Source organism: Diadema setosum, chromosome 18 (assembly GCF_964275005.1).
Source record: "Diadema setosum chromosome 18, eeDiaSeto1, whole genome shotgun sequence".
In the NCBI taxonomy this organism is placed as follows: Eukaryota; Metazoa; Echinodermata; class Echinoidea; order Diadematoida; family Diadematidae; genus Diadema; species Diadema setosum.
Window position 1 is genome coordinate 6,320,374 of NC_092702.1, and position 13,176 is coordinate 6,333,549.

A 13,176-nucleotide genomic window follows, 5' to 3' on the forward strand; every position below is an offset into this window, starting at 1 on the left:
TTGTATGATTATGATTTGTGTATTTTGTATATTGATTTTATGCAGAAATAAATGCAATACAATACAATCGTGCACTACATTTTGTTTGCTGAGTACATCACTATTGTATCCACATGGTATGCCAGGAAAATTGACTCTTCATATTTTGGGCCTAAGTTGTGTCTCATGGTGATTGTGATGGGAAAAAAAATGAAAATATCAAATTCTAATGGTGCAGGAAGTGTGGTTATTGCAGCATTCACTACTGTAAAAATTATACATTTTCACAAACTATTATATCATTGACAATATACATGTATAACTTTGTTTTTAAATATGCGTAAATTCCATTGATACATTTGATACACAAGTGTGACGTGATTCCCACTAATTTGCATAAATTCCATCGGTACAGCCACCAAGCCGGATGCTTCGAGGGAACCACAGTCAGCCGGACACATCAAGCACAACTTTAAGACCCTCCCTGATGGCAGACTCCTCATCGCTGAGATGGATGACGAGGAACTGGAGAAGAAGGATGGAGGGAAGAAAGAAGGAAAGAGGAAAGGAAGAAAACGTGGTGGAGGACCGGGAGATGATGATGATGATGAAGGAAGGATAGATGACTTGGAGGAAATGATGGACGAAGAATTTGCCAAGGTAAACTCAGAGGATGAATGATAAAAAACATCCCACCACTCAATTTAGACATCGAAGAGTTGTGAGAAATAAAGGGATAATCGGTCAAGTGTACAAGAGGATAGTTTTGGGGTCTAAACAGCAGATCTAGTGTAGAGTGACAGATAGGTATAGAAGTGTTTGTTTTGTGTGTGTGTTTTATTAATATGTAATAAAATTAAAAAAAAGAAATTGGATGTATTCACTTTTTCAGCTTTTTCAGCTCAAAAAAGAGAAACTTGAGAAAGTGTGAATATAGTTATAATATGTATAGTCTTTGGTGCAGTGTGTAGTTATTATTTGCTACTGATCAGAGAACATTTTCTTTTTTTTAATGCACTTCTCTGAGCTGGCATTTTTGTCCCCTTTCTTTTGTGGCCCATGCAAGTCAGAAATTGAAGCATGTGTTTGGATTGTTGTATGAATATATATCTTCCCTTTGTGTCATGTGTGGAAGATACAATGTCATGTGTGGAAGATACAATATGACAGTGAAAAGAGTAATACAGGATTAGAGATGCAACATATGTTTCCAGGAGATGAAATGTATGTTTTTATTTCACCATTGGAGGGGCATTCAGAGTATATATGACATGACAGTAAGATTATTAGTATTACTACAATGATCTTCTATAATCCCTTTGCCTTTTCTGCAGTTCCACAAATCCAAGAAGAGGAAGGTTGAGGACCTGAGTGTGTCGGATGACGAGGATGAGAGTGCCACAAAATACAGAGGTTGGTTTGATTTCCACAAGGTTTTCATTGCTGCCACTTGAGGTTTCCAGACTTTGTATGCACATGGTACTGGTAATGGGAATATTTTTGTGAGATGAACTTCTGTGCTAAACAGCTCAAAAAAGCAGGTTCTTGGATTCACACTACCTACACAAATTGCTTCCTTGTATGTTTTTATCCTATTCACAGAAAAAAAGACTTTATTTGATTTGACATTTTTTTGTGTGAATATTGATATATGTGCTTCCCAATCCATTCAGATGTACTCCCTGCACAGAAACTACTGCAAACACATATATGGTGAAATGAATACCATTGATAGCACTGGGGTACATGTGCACACACATACTCATACCAGGTAGGCACCCCTGACAAACCCATGATCCAAAACCCGTTCAAAAAGTGCAGAGAAAATCACTCAAATATTTTCATGGACTTAGAAATGCAGAAAATTAATGTACCTTGAATATTTCCACATTTACAGTAACAAATGCTCTTGTAGTTGACAGAGTTTTGAGTTTTGCTTTTGTTTTGTTTTGTTTTGTTTTGACAATTAGATGTTTCAGTATAAGACATAATGAATTATAAGTAGAGTGCATTATATTCAGTAAGACAAACAAAATCTTGAAAAGCCTGAGTTTAATTTGAAAAAAAAGAAGAAATCTTCATAGTGGAAATTTGCCACATGTATGTTATATGCAACAGACATCGATGCAAGAACAATGTAATGTGTAATGTGTGTGTGTGTGCGCGCGCACCTTAGTTATACAGGTGTATTTTGGGCAATTAAATAGCCATTAATTCGCTTTGGTTTTATAAGTTTCATTAATGTATTTTCTTCTTTTTTTTTTCTGAACTTTTCATTTTTAGCTGGAGGTAGTGGCATCCACAGACCCATTGGTGCTGCTGGCAAAGAGAAACCAGCATCTAAACCTGGTGCAGAATATTCATCAAAGGTATGTAATGTATACTGGAGCCAGTTAAGACATGTGTCAGATCTATGGAAAATGGAGATTTGTACAATAACTTGAGAAAACTATGGAAATGCTGATGTGTGCTAAAATATGTATCATGATATGTGGGAAATGGATAAAAATTACTATTATTTGCAATCTTGTCTCCCATAGTGTATATATATTTATCAAATTGTCAGGATTGCCACATTTGGAATATGTGGGTGTGTGATGTGTGTGTAAGTTTGTGTAGGCGTATATCATGTATCCATAACATTGTACGTCTGTTTTGTTTTCACAAACATTCTTGGTTTAAAAGCATACTAGTACTTAAATAAACCATTGTGTAAGATGATATATCGTCGCTTGGGTGACAAGACCTTGTATCTGCAATTTTGGTGAAAATGACTTTTTTGGATTAATGGTCAAATAATGGGTTAAGTGATGTCCTGTCCAAATCCCAACTGTCTTACTCCAAAAATGAAGCCACCACGGCATGTCAAAGGAAAGGCTATCCCATTCGCCACTGTGCTTTGGCCACCATGTTTTTTGGCTCTCCTGAACATTTGACATTTTGTAGATACGAGGTCTTGTCGCCCCAGCGACGATATGCATTAGTTAAAAAGAAGTTGTCTTCATCCATTCTACAATGTGAATGTTTTGATACAGTTGTAAAAAAAAAAATGCTAAACTTGACAATGTGGAGGTAATGGAGTAGAATTGGCCATTTGAGGAAGGGCAATGTGTTTATGGCCAGCACTACATGTATGCTGGATTGTGCTGAGTTTTGATCATGGGTATTTAAATATTCTTTGTCATTTTGTCATCTTTGCTATTCCTATTGTAGAAGGCTGGTGGTGATGTGAAGAGGAAAGGAAAGCAAGATCCGTACGCCTACATACCTCTCAGCAGGCAGCAGTTGAACAAAAGGTAACATATTTTATGATATTGCATGGCATTTTATGATATTGCATGACATACATTTCTCAGTGTGGCAATGAGCCAGTTATTTGGTTAAAGCAATGATGCAGAAGAGGAGCTTTTCTTGGATATGTCTGTTTATGCATCTCATTTGCTCAGGCTTGTAGCAAGCTGACTTCTTTAAGTTTTTTCTCTTGGAAACTAGTGAGAAGATGCTTATTTCTGTTAAGGACATAAGGTTTGTATTCTGTCATTTGTAAAGCCAATGTGGAATCTAAATATTCACTTTATTCATGTTTGTTACTTATTTCTCATAATCTTAAGAAGTAAATATGTACTTGCTTTTAGTATTTGTCACACTAGTTATGTTATGTTTGAGCAAGTTTAGATACAAAAGTAAACAGATTCCACAGAAAGCTATAATGGTGTTCCATCATTAGACTTTTCAAATTCTGTTTTAAGTAAAGAAAAGAATGTTGCATCACACGCAACATGTATTTCCCAATGGAATATGAACAGCAGTATAAATCCATGAGTAATGTGAAAGATAATTGTTCATACTAGAGTATAGCTAATTAATTCATTTGTGTAAGTTATCATTTCCTTTATTATTAGTTCTGTTTGCAGGTTAATAGTATATGTCATAGTGATGTCAGTAGTGATGTCAGTGATGGAATGCAGATTGCATTAATATTGTTATGGATTTAGTAGCTCATTGGCTCCCGACTTCTACACTTAAATATATATATATATTTTTTTAATCCCAGTGAAATTTTCTTTTTTGTTTTCTCTACTTCTATCAGGACGAAGAAGAAGGCATCTGGGCAGTGGGCAGCTATGGGCAAGGCGGCAAAGAAAGGTGCCCTCAAAGGGAAGAGAAACAAAAAGAAGCATTGATGAGGACATCTGACTGACCTCTGTGGAGTTGGATGATACTCTGACTTCAAATTATGATACTTTGACTGTTTGAATGAAATGGATCTTCAAACAAAAATGGACGAGTGTGCTCCTGAAAGGTGTTGCACTGAATTTCAAGAAGCAGCGGCTGTGGTGTGAGAGCTACGTAATATTATTCAAACTGATCAGACATCAGTGCCCCATGGCAAGACATTTAATAACATCCCTCTCCCTGTTTTTTATTTAGTTGTTGTTGCTTCCTTGTTTCTTTTAAAATTTTGTTTGAATTCCAGCCAAAACTTACTAACAAGAGAGGAAAGTGACTTTGGACATAACTGCACTTTGTAGGGGGGAAAAAATCTCTGCTGACGGGTATGCATAGTGTATGTTGGTTGATATGTTGCAGTATTTTGATTTTGATTTTTGATCATTTGGTAATAAATGGCATTTTGCTGTACATCATATTTTGGTGTATGTAGAAAATTCGTAGCCATTTGGTCATTTTATGGTAATGTGATGATGTTAAGATATGAGGAAATAACTTCTAAACTCCCAAGTGAAATAGATGACTCAGTATACATTGTACTGCTGTTGGTCAGTTGAGGGATAGTGTGCAATGTTGAAGTGATGTCACAGTAGCTGTTTTAAATAAACGTGAGAACTTTTTTCACTGCCACAGGGGTTTGTAAATGTTTTGGCCAAGGTGATGTCTACTTTCTCCATCAAATCACATCAGAAAGTTGATTCTGAGCAGTCTGCATATTAACCTGCTGTATACTGACATACATTGAATAATGTCTTATGTGCGTGGAAATTTTTAGTCAACACGTTGATTTGAAAATGAAGACATGACAGTCAAATTGCAATATCACTAGAAATCACAATACAATGGACTCCCATTATAACGAACTCCTCAGGACTGGCAGTTTTCTTTCATTTTATCAAAATTTCATTATAACTGAACAAATAAACAATAAAAAAAAAAAATAGAGAGGATATCCTTGCGCCCGTAATTCTTATTTCGTTATAACCGGAATTTGTTTATAACCGTGTTCGTTATAACGGGAGTGCACTGTATAAGCAACGTCACAATGACATCATCAAGCCATGCTTGGGGACAAAAAATGTGTATGGATGGCCCCCGTAAGTAAAAAATGTCATGAATTTGATTTCACCTGTTGTATTCTGACATATAATGAATTATATCTGACGTGCTTGGAAATTTTTTAGTGAACAGGTTGACTTGAAAATGAAGACATGACAAATAAATTGCAATGTCACTAGAAACCACAATATAGACAAGGTTCCAATGATGTCATCAAGCCATGCTGAGGGACAAAAAAAAAAAATGCATATGGGGGCACCCATACACGTTGGCAAGCGCGTAAGCATTACATCCAACGTCCTGCATGGCATGCAATTTTTTAACCCATTGAAGACGGACTGATTTTGCTACAACACGCATTTCCCGTAGACACCTGCCCGAGTATACTCGGGACTCGTCCTTAACGGGTTAATCAGGCCAATCAGGCAGGCTGGTATGTGGTACGCATACCACGCGCTAGAGCTATGCGTTTAATACACATGTGATGTATTTTTGCCCCTCAAGCAACGCGTCATTTGACGTCACGGAACCTCATCTATTGCTTTGTGAAGCAGCAACCAAAAAGATGTCATTTTCTGTGAGTAGGAATGCTGGTTTTGATTAAGCAATACACACTCACACACACATAAAAAAAGAAAAAAAAAAGGAAATGTGCCTCAGGAAATGGAAGAGCTATTTTACTTAACGGGACTAAGAGTGTAGTCGGTACATTGGCAATGTCCATACATTGCCATAATGCTTTTTTTTGTCTAACTTTTGGGGTTGTTCAAAGACTTTCACTGCTCAGGAGTATGCATTTATGTACATAATAAAAAAGAAGAAAGTGTCCTAGCTGCCCTACGCTGTGCACTTGGCTTCAAAAGCTTAGATGGGCTTTCAGCTAGTGATGTGGCCTAATGACACTAATGTTAGGATTTATTTACGTAATTACCAGTATTACTCCTTTGTATGATTATCTGGTTCCATGCAGTGAATAGTCAGCAGTATACTCTTTACCAATGTGGACTACGATAAATGTATACGCATGGAATTACTGCATGTGATTTACACTAATATGAAGTGTAGAATTAAATGTGTTTACATCATTTTACTGGAAGGTTATATTTGTTCCAGTGTAGAACGTAATGCATGGAATATAAAAGCATAAATGTGTACACATACACATCAGTCGGTTGAAGTTTGATAACCTTCGATCAAGATGTGTGCTTTGAGTATTTTGACAGAATTGAATATTTTGTCTATTTCTATTTTGTCCCTGGAAAGCATAGTAGTTTTTCTCTTGTAAATTGTGTATGACGATTTTCAAATAAAATGACAAAGATTTTATGTTCAGAATGTGATTAAGGGTAACATATTGTGACTGATGTATAACTATGTGTGTGTGTGTGTGTATGTGTGTGTGTGTGTGTGTGGGGGGGGGGTGTTTGTGTGAGTGTATTTATTGTGGATGGCAACTCCACTGGGTAAAAACAGGAAGCATGCGATGACACTGTAGATAATTCATGTCTAGACAGTCCTGACCTGGTGATCATTAATGATAACTGTTTTGTCCATTTTTATATAAAAACAAAACTAAAAAAAAAAAAAAATCTGGGATCCAAAACATTGACATCATAAAGATGTCATGTGTACCAGGTTGATTTCATGTGTATAACAAGCAATTTAAGTATTTTTTCCTCTTTTTCTTTTTTTTTTCTGCTAACAGGCCCAAGGTAATTATATCACTCTGAGTCTCTATGATATATGTAATATGAGAAAGATCAGAGTAATCAAAGATCAAAAATTGAATGTGTTGGGGAAACAAACTGCTGAGATGGACTGGGTAGAGGTTCACAGGATTCTCTGTATAACATGTATATGTATTTGCATTTTACGGTTTTGGGTTTTTTTTTCCCCAATGGTAAACAGAGTACCAGAATGTCTCCTTTTATTTGATTTATTATTACTATTTCTTTTTTATGAGAGTCTGTTTTGGCCAACAGCATGACAAAATTTACCTATGTGGTGGAATTGATTAAAGGACAAGTTCACCTTCATTAACATAAGGATTGAGAGAATGTAGCAATATTAGTAGAATACATCATTGAAAGTTTGAGAAAAATCGGACAATCCGTTCGAAAGTTATGAATTTTTGAAGTTTTTGTGCAGTCACCGCTGGATGAGAAGACTACTGCAGTGTATGATGTCACATGCGTACAACAATATAAGGAAAATATAAAGAGAATTTCACAAAATCTCATCTTTTGAAAAAAGTACACATTCCCTTGACTCGTTCTGACATATGTTATGGGTAATATTATTCCCATTGCCTTTAGAAAGAGGCAAGTCAAGTGCTCTTTTATTATGCGAAAAAAGTGAAAATATGTTGAATTTTCTTTACATTTTTGTTATACTGTTGTACTCATATGACATCACAAGCCTCATTAGTCTCCTCATCCAGCGGTTCCAACACAAAAATTTTAAAAATTCATAACTTTTGCATCAATTGTCCAATTTTCCTCAAACTTTCACTGATGTGTTCTACTAATATTGCTGCATGCTCTCAATCCTTATGTTAATGAAGGTGAACTTGTCCTTTAAGGATCATAGAGGGAGAGAGAGAAAGAGAGAAAGGAATGCGTAGCGTAGATGCATGTGTTGAAGTGCAGTGATGATTGCATTTTATGAAATGAGTGATGTTAGTTATTCCAAAGTTAACAGAAAAAATTGATTAAGGTTTATTGATATGAAAGTTTATTTCGAAACACAAATTCTATACACCTAGATGTTTGTTAATCCGAAAATGAAATAAGGTTTGATAATCCACACATTTGTTTCGTCATTCCCAAGGTTTGTTGAGCCAAAAATGAAAAAAAAAAAAAACAGTTCATTATCTTTTAACTTTCAGAAGTACCAGTATTTCGTTTTCTGATTTACGAGCGTCCAGATTAACGAACCTCCGAAATAATGAACTGAAACCAAATGAAACCATAGCAGAGCTTAATGAATAGCAGAGCTTAATGAATATGCCAAATATGAACATGTAGGTACTTAAATACTGAGACAAACAAGGTTGCTTTAAGAAAAAAAAAAAAAGATTGTTGGATGATGATAGAGTGGATGGAAAAGCACTGTCAAGGTGGTGTATATACAGTGTATTCCCATTATAACTTAACACGGTTGTAATAAAAATCTCTTCATAACGAAGTAAAAATCCAATTCCCCAAATTTTAAAGGAATGGTTCAGTTATGGCTGAGATGCATGGAGCTTCAGGTTTCCATCTTCTTTTGACGGTAATTTCTTGAGATAAGAAACCTCTTACGAAATATGAAGGAGCACATATTTCAAGAGGGATTCAAAGTTTCATTTGATCAAAATTGGTCTTAAAATGGCTGAGATATCCAGAACAAAGCGATCCTAATAAAAGGTGGGACCCACCTTTTATTAGGATCGCTTTGTTTTTGGATGCCTCAGCCATTTCAAAACCGATTTTCATTAAATAAACTTTGAATTCCTCTTAGAATTGTATGCTCTTTAACATTTCATAAAGTGGTCATAAAGTATCTCGCAAAAAGTTAAAAGCTTAATCCTCACCTCAACCAATACTATACCACACCTTCAATCTAGATGTAGGTACCCATCTTTATTTTTTACTGTTTGGCTATAACAAAATTTCGACAGAACAAAAGAAAACTGCTGGTCCCGAGCACTTCGTTGTAACGGGAGTATAGCCAGATTTATATCGAGAATGGGACAAAATCAATGACATAAAGGAGAAATGACATGACAATTAAAGCTAGGACAAGAGAAACGTAGGCCTACTCATAATTATTTGTGAGAGCAAGGAAGACGTGACTCCTGTGATCCTTTTTGTGTCAGGGACTTTGCAGTGTGTAGGGCTTACAACACTGGGATTTTCTGCACCAATCGGTGACGCAAAGCAAATAAATAACATAGTACTTTTAGCTCGAGTGTTGCCTCGAACACCTACACAGGGATCGCGGAACTACTGAGGGAGGGCGGGTGTCCCAATGATCACCCCCCCCCCCCACACACACACACACACACACACAGGTGATCTATCACTTGGTCTACTCCCACTTCGTCCAATAGCCATTTAGTCTCAACCCACATGGTCTAATTCCGTTTCGTCTACAACCCGTTCGTCTAATGACCATTAATTTTAGTCCAATTGCCACTTAGGCTCATTTCCATCCAGTTGGTGTACTTTCAGATGGGCTATGCCCATTTCGTCTAATACCCACAGCTTATTAGACAAAATGGGAAAAAGTCAAACTCCACTCAAAAACTCCAAATTTTATTGTCCGAAAATGGAAATTCTTTTTTGCCCAATTGATTGTGGGCCCGGCAGCCACTGAGCAGCGCCAGATCGACGTGTGCTCTAACCTTTTCAACTGTTGAACGGCAAACAAGGTAGCAGCAACTCCCATCTTTTAACGTCTTTTGGTATGACGCGGCCGGGGTTCGAACCCACGACCTCCCGATTGTGAGGCAGCCGCTCTACTAACTGAGCCAACACATCGGAGGAAAAAATTGCAATCAGACCATCTGATCATTAGACGAAATGATGATTAGCCAAACTTGGCTTTATAGACCAAGTGAGAATTGGACCAAACAGAATTAGACAAAATTGATAGTACACTACCAGTTCAGCCGGAGTGGTGGTAGACGAACTGGGAAGGAGGCCGGCCATCTGATAGTAGACCAAGTGTCAATAAACCCATACACACACACACGCATGCACACACACACACACACGCACACACACACACACACACACACACACGAAAAAAAAGTTCCGCGGCTATGCTGTATATATGAACCCTGATGGGTAAAGGGACGGGCGTTGGATACATTCCAGTACAGATCGAATTACAGATGATTATAGATGAATGAAAGTGACATATCGAGAATATATTATATCTGTAGACGACAAAGAAAACGAGGTATTCTCCTGCATTTGATTCGCAAACATTATGGATATACAGAATAATGAGAAGGAGTGGGCTTTGAGAGGTAAGACAGGGATCGGCTTACGGTGGCTCAGGGCCACCAAAAATGATGTCGGGGGCCAGCAAATTTTTGTAAAGGCTACCTTTTGGTGGCCCGATCGGGCAACTAAGATTCAAAACAGAATGTTATGTCTCTGTAGTTTAGGCATATTCATTTTTTAACATTCATTTATTACTATTTATTTCTTTTTATTTATAATTTTATTTATTTATTTATTTATTTATTATTTTTTTTTTTGGGGGGGGGGGGGGGCTACCAAAATTGTCCCGAACGGGGCACCAGAGAGAAAAGAAAAAAAATTGTGTCGAGCCCAGCTGTCGAGCCTATAGGGTAAAAGCGTGGATCTATTATACACTAGTACCTCCATGGTATGAAAGAGTATAACATTTTGATTTCATGAACCCTGTATCGCAACCTTTTTTTTTTATCTTTTTTTCTAATGAGCAAAGGCACGAACTCTAGACTGATTAATCATCGCAAGTTTGTAAAGCGGCGTGTAGCCTACGACGTTCCCATCCTGGTGTCGGGCCTCCCCTTCGAATTGTTTTAGTCCAGACACGTACCTAGCGGTGATTAACCGCGTCTGAAGATCAAGGTGATGCCTGGCTGTCGGAGGTGCATTGTGGGATTGCATTATGTACGGTATGTAATCAGCACAGGGATATCATTTTTACCGGGCGAATACGTGACAAATTTTCTTCTGGAAACCCAAGCACGGGTGTGAAAAAGGACAATGGCAATGGTAATTTAGATAGTTCCAGGCCTACTTGGTCAATTGTGTCTTTTCTGTGCTTTCCTGTCAATATTCATTCCAACTTCACTCTATGTTTTTCTACACCCCGCGACAACAATAACAACAACAACAAAACAGACGACAAAATTTTGGAATACAACCTTAAAAAGAGAGAAAAATAAAACGGAATTACCACCTCATCAATGAAAGAAATCATACAAAACTAAGAGTCACGCCAAGTAGAGAGAATTTTTTTTTTCTCCTCGACATCATTGCGGCAAGTCTTTTTTTTCAAAATTTTTTTTTCATAATAAATTATTGCACATGAGCATGATGAGTGCTGTCCCCGCCCCCTTGAATAATCAGAAGAGCTTTGTTAACCAACGATACTATTCTGCAAGAGCAATAATACCGGGGAGGTGGTCTCACCTCCCTGATAATACAAATATAGGCCTCGGGCTGACATTCATTCATGTCAGAAATGACCAGTTAGTGAACCGCCAGTGGAGGGGAGGAGGAAAAGGGAGGAAAGGGGAAGTCATTATGAAAAAGAATTAACATTCCAGAAAGAGCGCCACTGAGCGGCTGTAAGATGTGGGGCAAGGTTAAGCAAGTTCACATGCAACTAATAATCTGCAATAAAGATCAGAACCACAGACTTTTCAAAGCAGGGATTAATCTCATGATGGGAAGAGCTGTTGAAAACGGCTAAAGTGGTAATTTATCTGCATAATGATTTGTAAGTGTTTCATGAACTATACTTCTGTTCATTTTGTTGAAAGGAATATAATACACATACATACAGTGCATACATACACACATAATGACACAGAGCTCGACACCGGTGACCAGGTGGCCCGGTGGCCTGGTGGCCCTTGGCCGCCAAAAATTGATGTCGGGCCACCAAACTTCCAAAAAGTTTATTCCTTCATGGCCCGAACGGGCCACTATAGAAAAAAAAAAAAAGTTCGCGTCGATACACTATATATGCATGCAATATCATTATACACGCGTAATATAAACTTATGATATTATACACATATATTGCAAATTCATTGTCATTATTATCATTATCATTATTATTATTATTATTATTATTATTATTATTATTATTATTATTATCATTATTATTATTATTATTATCATTATTATTATTATTATTATTATTATCATTAATATTATTATTATTATTGTCATTATCATCATCATTATTGTTATTATCATTACTATTATTTCGTTTGTTATACAGGTTCCGTCAGTAATCTACTGTTTTCTAGGGGGCTTTGTAAACACCATACACACAAGATAACAATCACAACAAATGACATAAACATAACTCAATACATCAAACAGAACAGAACAGTATTTCATGAAAAATGAGAAAATGAGGAATGAGACTAAAAGTAACAGTTTCCAACCAAGATTTAAAAAAAAAAAATCCAACTTAATGACAGAGTTTATAAGAAACTGTGCTCATGTAATTATGGATGGATCCACTGAAAAGCAGAGCTTTTGTATTGTGGACCCCTCAAAAAGAAAATCTGCGATTTAGAAGAAGAAAGTATTGTAAACATAAAGAGTGAGTATATGATATAATCATGTAAAGTCCCTTTGAGGAATATAGCTGTAGACAAAAAAAAAAGAAAAGAAAAGAAAGGATATTAGTATACAGATTCAGAGGCCCCTGCTAGAGAAAGACAAATAACAGTATACTACGCAAACAGAACAGATTATGAAACCAAAACAGGACAATAACAGTGTCCGAAGCTAAAGAAAGAGGTTCTGAAAGAGAAATAAACTGCAAACATTGTTTATTTTTCTACAAAAATATTGTTTGTTTGTTTGTTTGTTTGTCTGTTTTCTACAGGCCTACTATTATCACTTCGGTCAAAGGTTCAATTTCAATAATTAGAGTCCAATCAAAATGTGGCGGCCCAGTTCCCCCAGTATCGATTCATTAATGAATTATTCATCAATCAATCGACAGCAAAGGAGATCCGGGAACGCATAATTATCAGTACAAGCCTTAAATATCACTGTACAAGTATCAAAAAGCACAGCTATATTATATAGTTATAAGATATACACATGCATAGCAACAGGTAGAACAAATTATATTCTGTTCGTATAGTTAAGATTTTTTTTTTCATTTATAATTATG

The 13,176-nt window shown here is 36.5% G+C and overlaps 1 protein-coding gene across 1 annotated transcript in view; it reads left to right on the forward strand.

The window, feature by feature from the left end:
• Window positions 1-6,608, forward strand: part of LOC140241606 (RRP12-like protein) — a 30,691-nt gene extending 24,083 nt beyond the window's left edge. Inside the window, exons 23-27 of the mRNA XM_072321340.1 lie at window positions 395-639; window positions 1,314-1,392; window positions 2,263-2,348; window positions 3,193-3,275; window positions 4,070-6,608. Of these exons, the coding sequence (XP_072177441.1) occupies window positions 395-639; window positions 1,314-1,392; window positions 2,263-2,348; window positions 3,193-3,275; window positions 4,070-4,163 (587 nt within the window). The 3' untranslated portion in view covers window positions 4,164-6,608. The remainder of the gene's footprint in view (window positions 1-394; window positions 640-1,313; window positions 1,393-2,262; window positions 2,349-3,192; window positions 3,276-4,069) is intronic.
• Window positions 6,609-13,176: the final 6,568 nt, after the last annotated feature.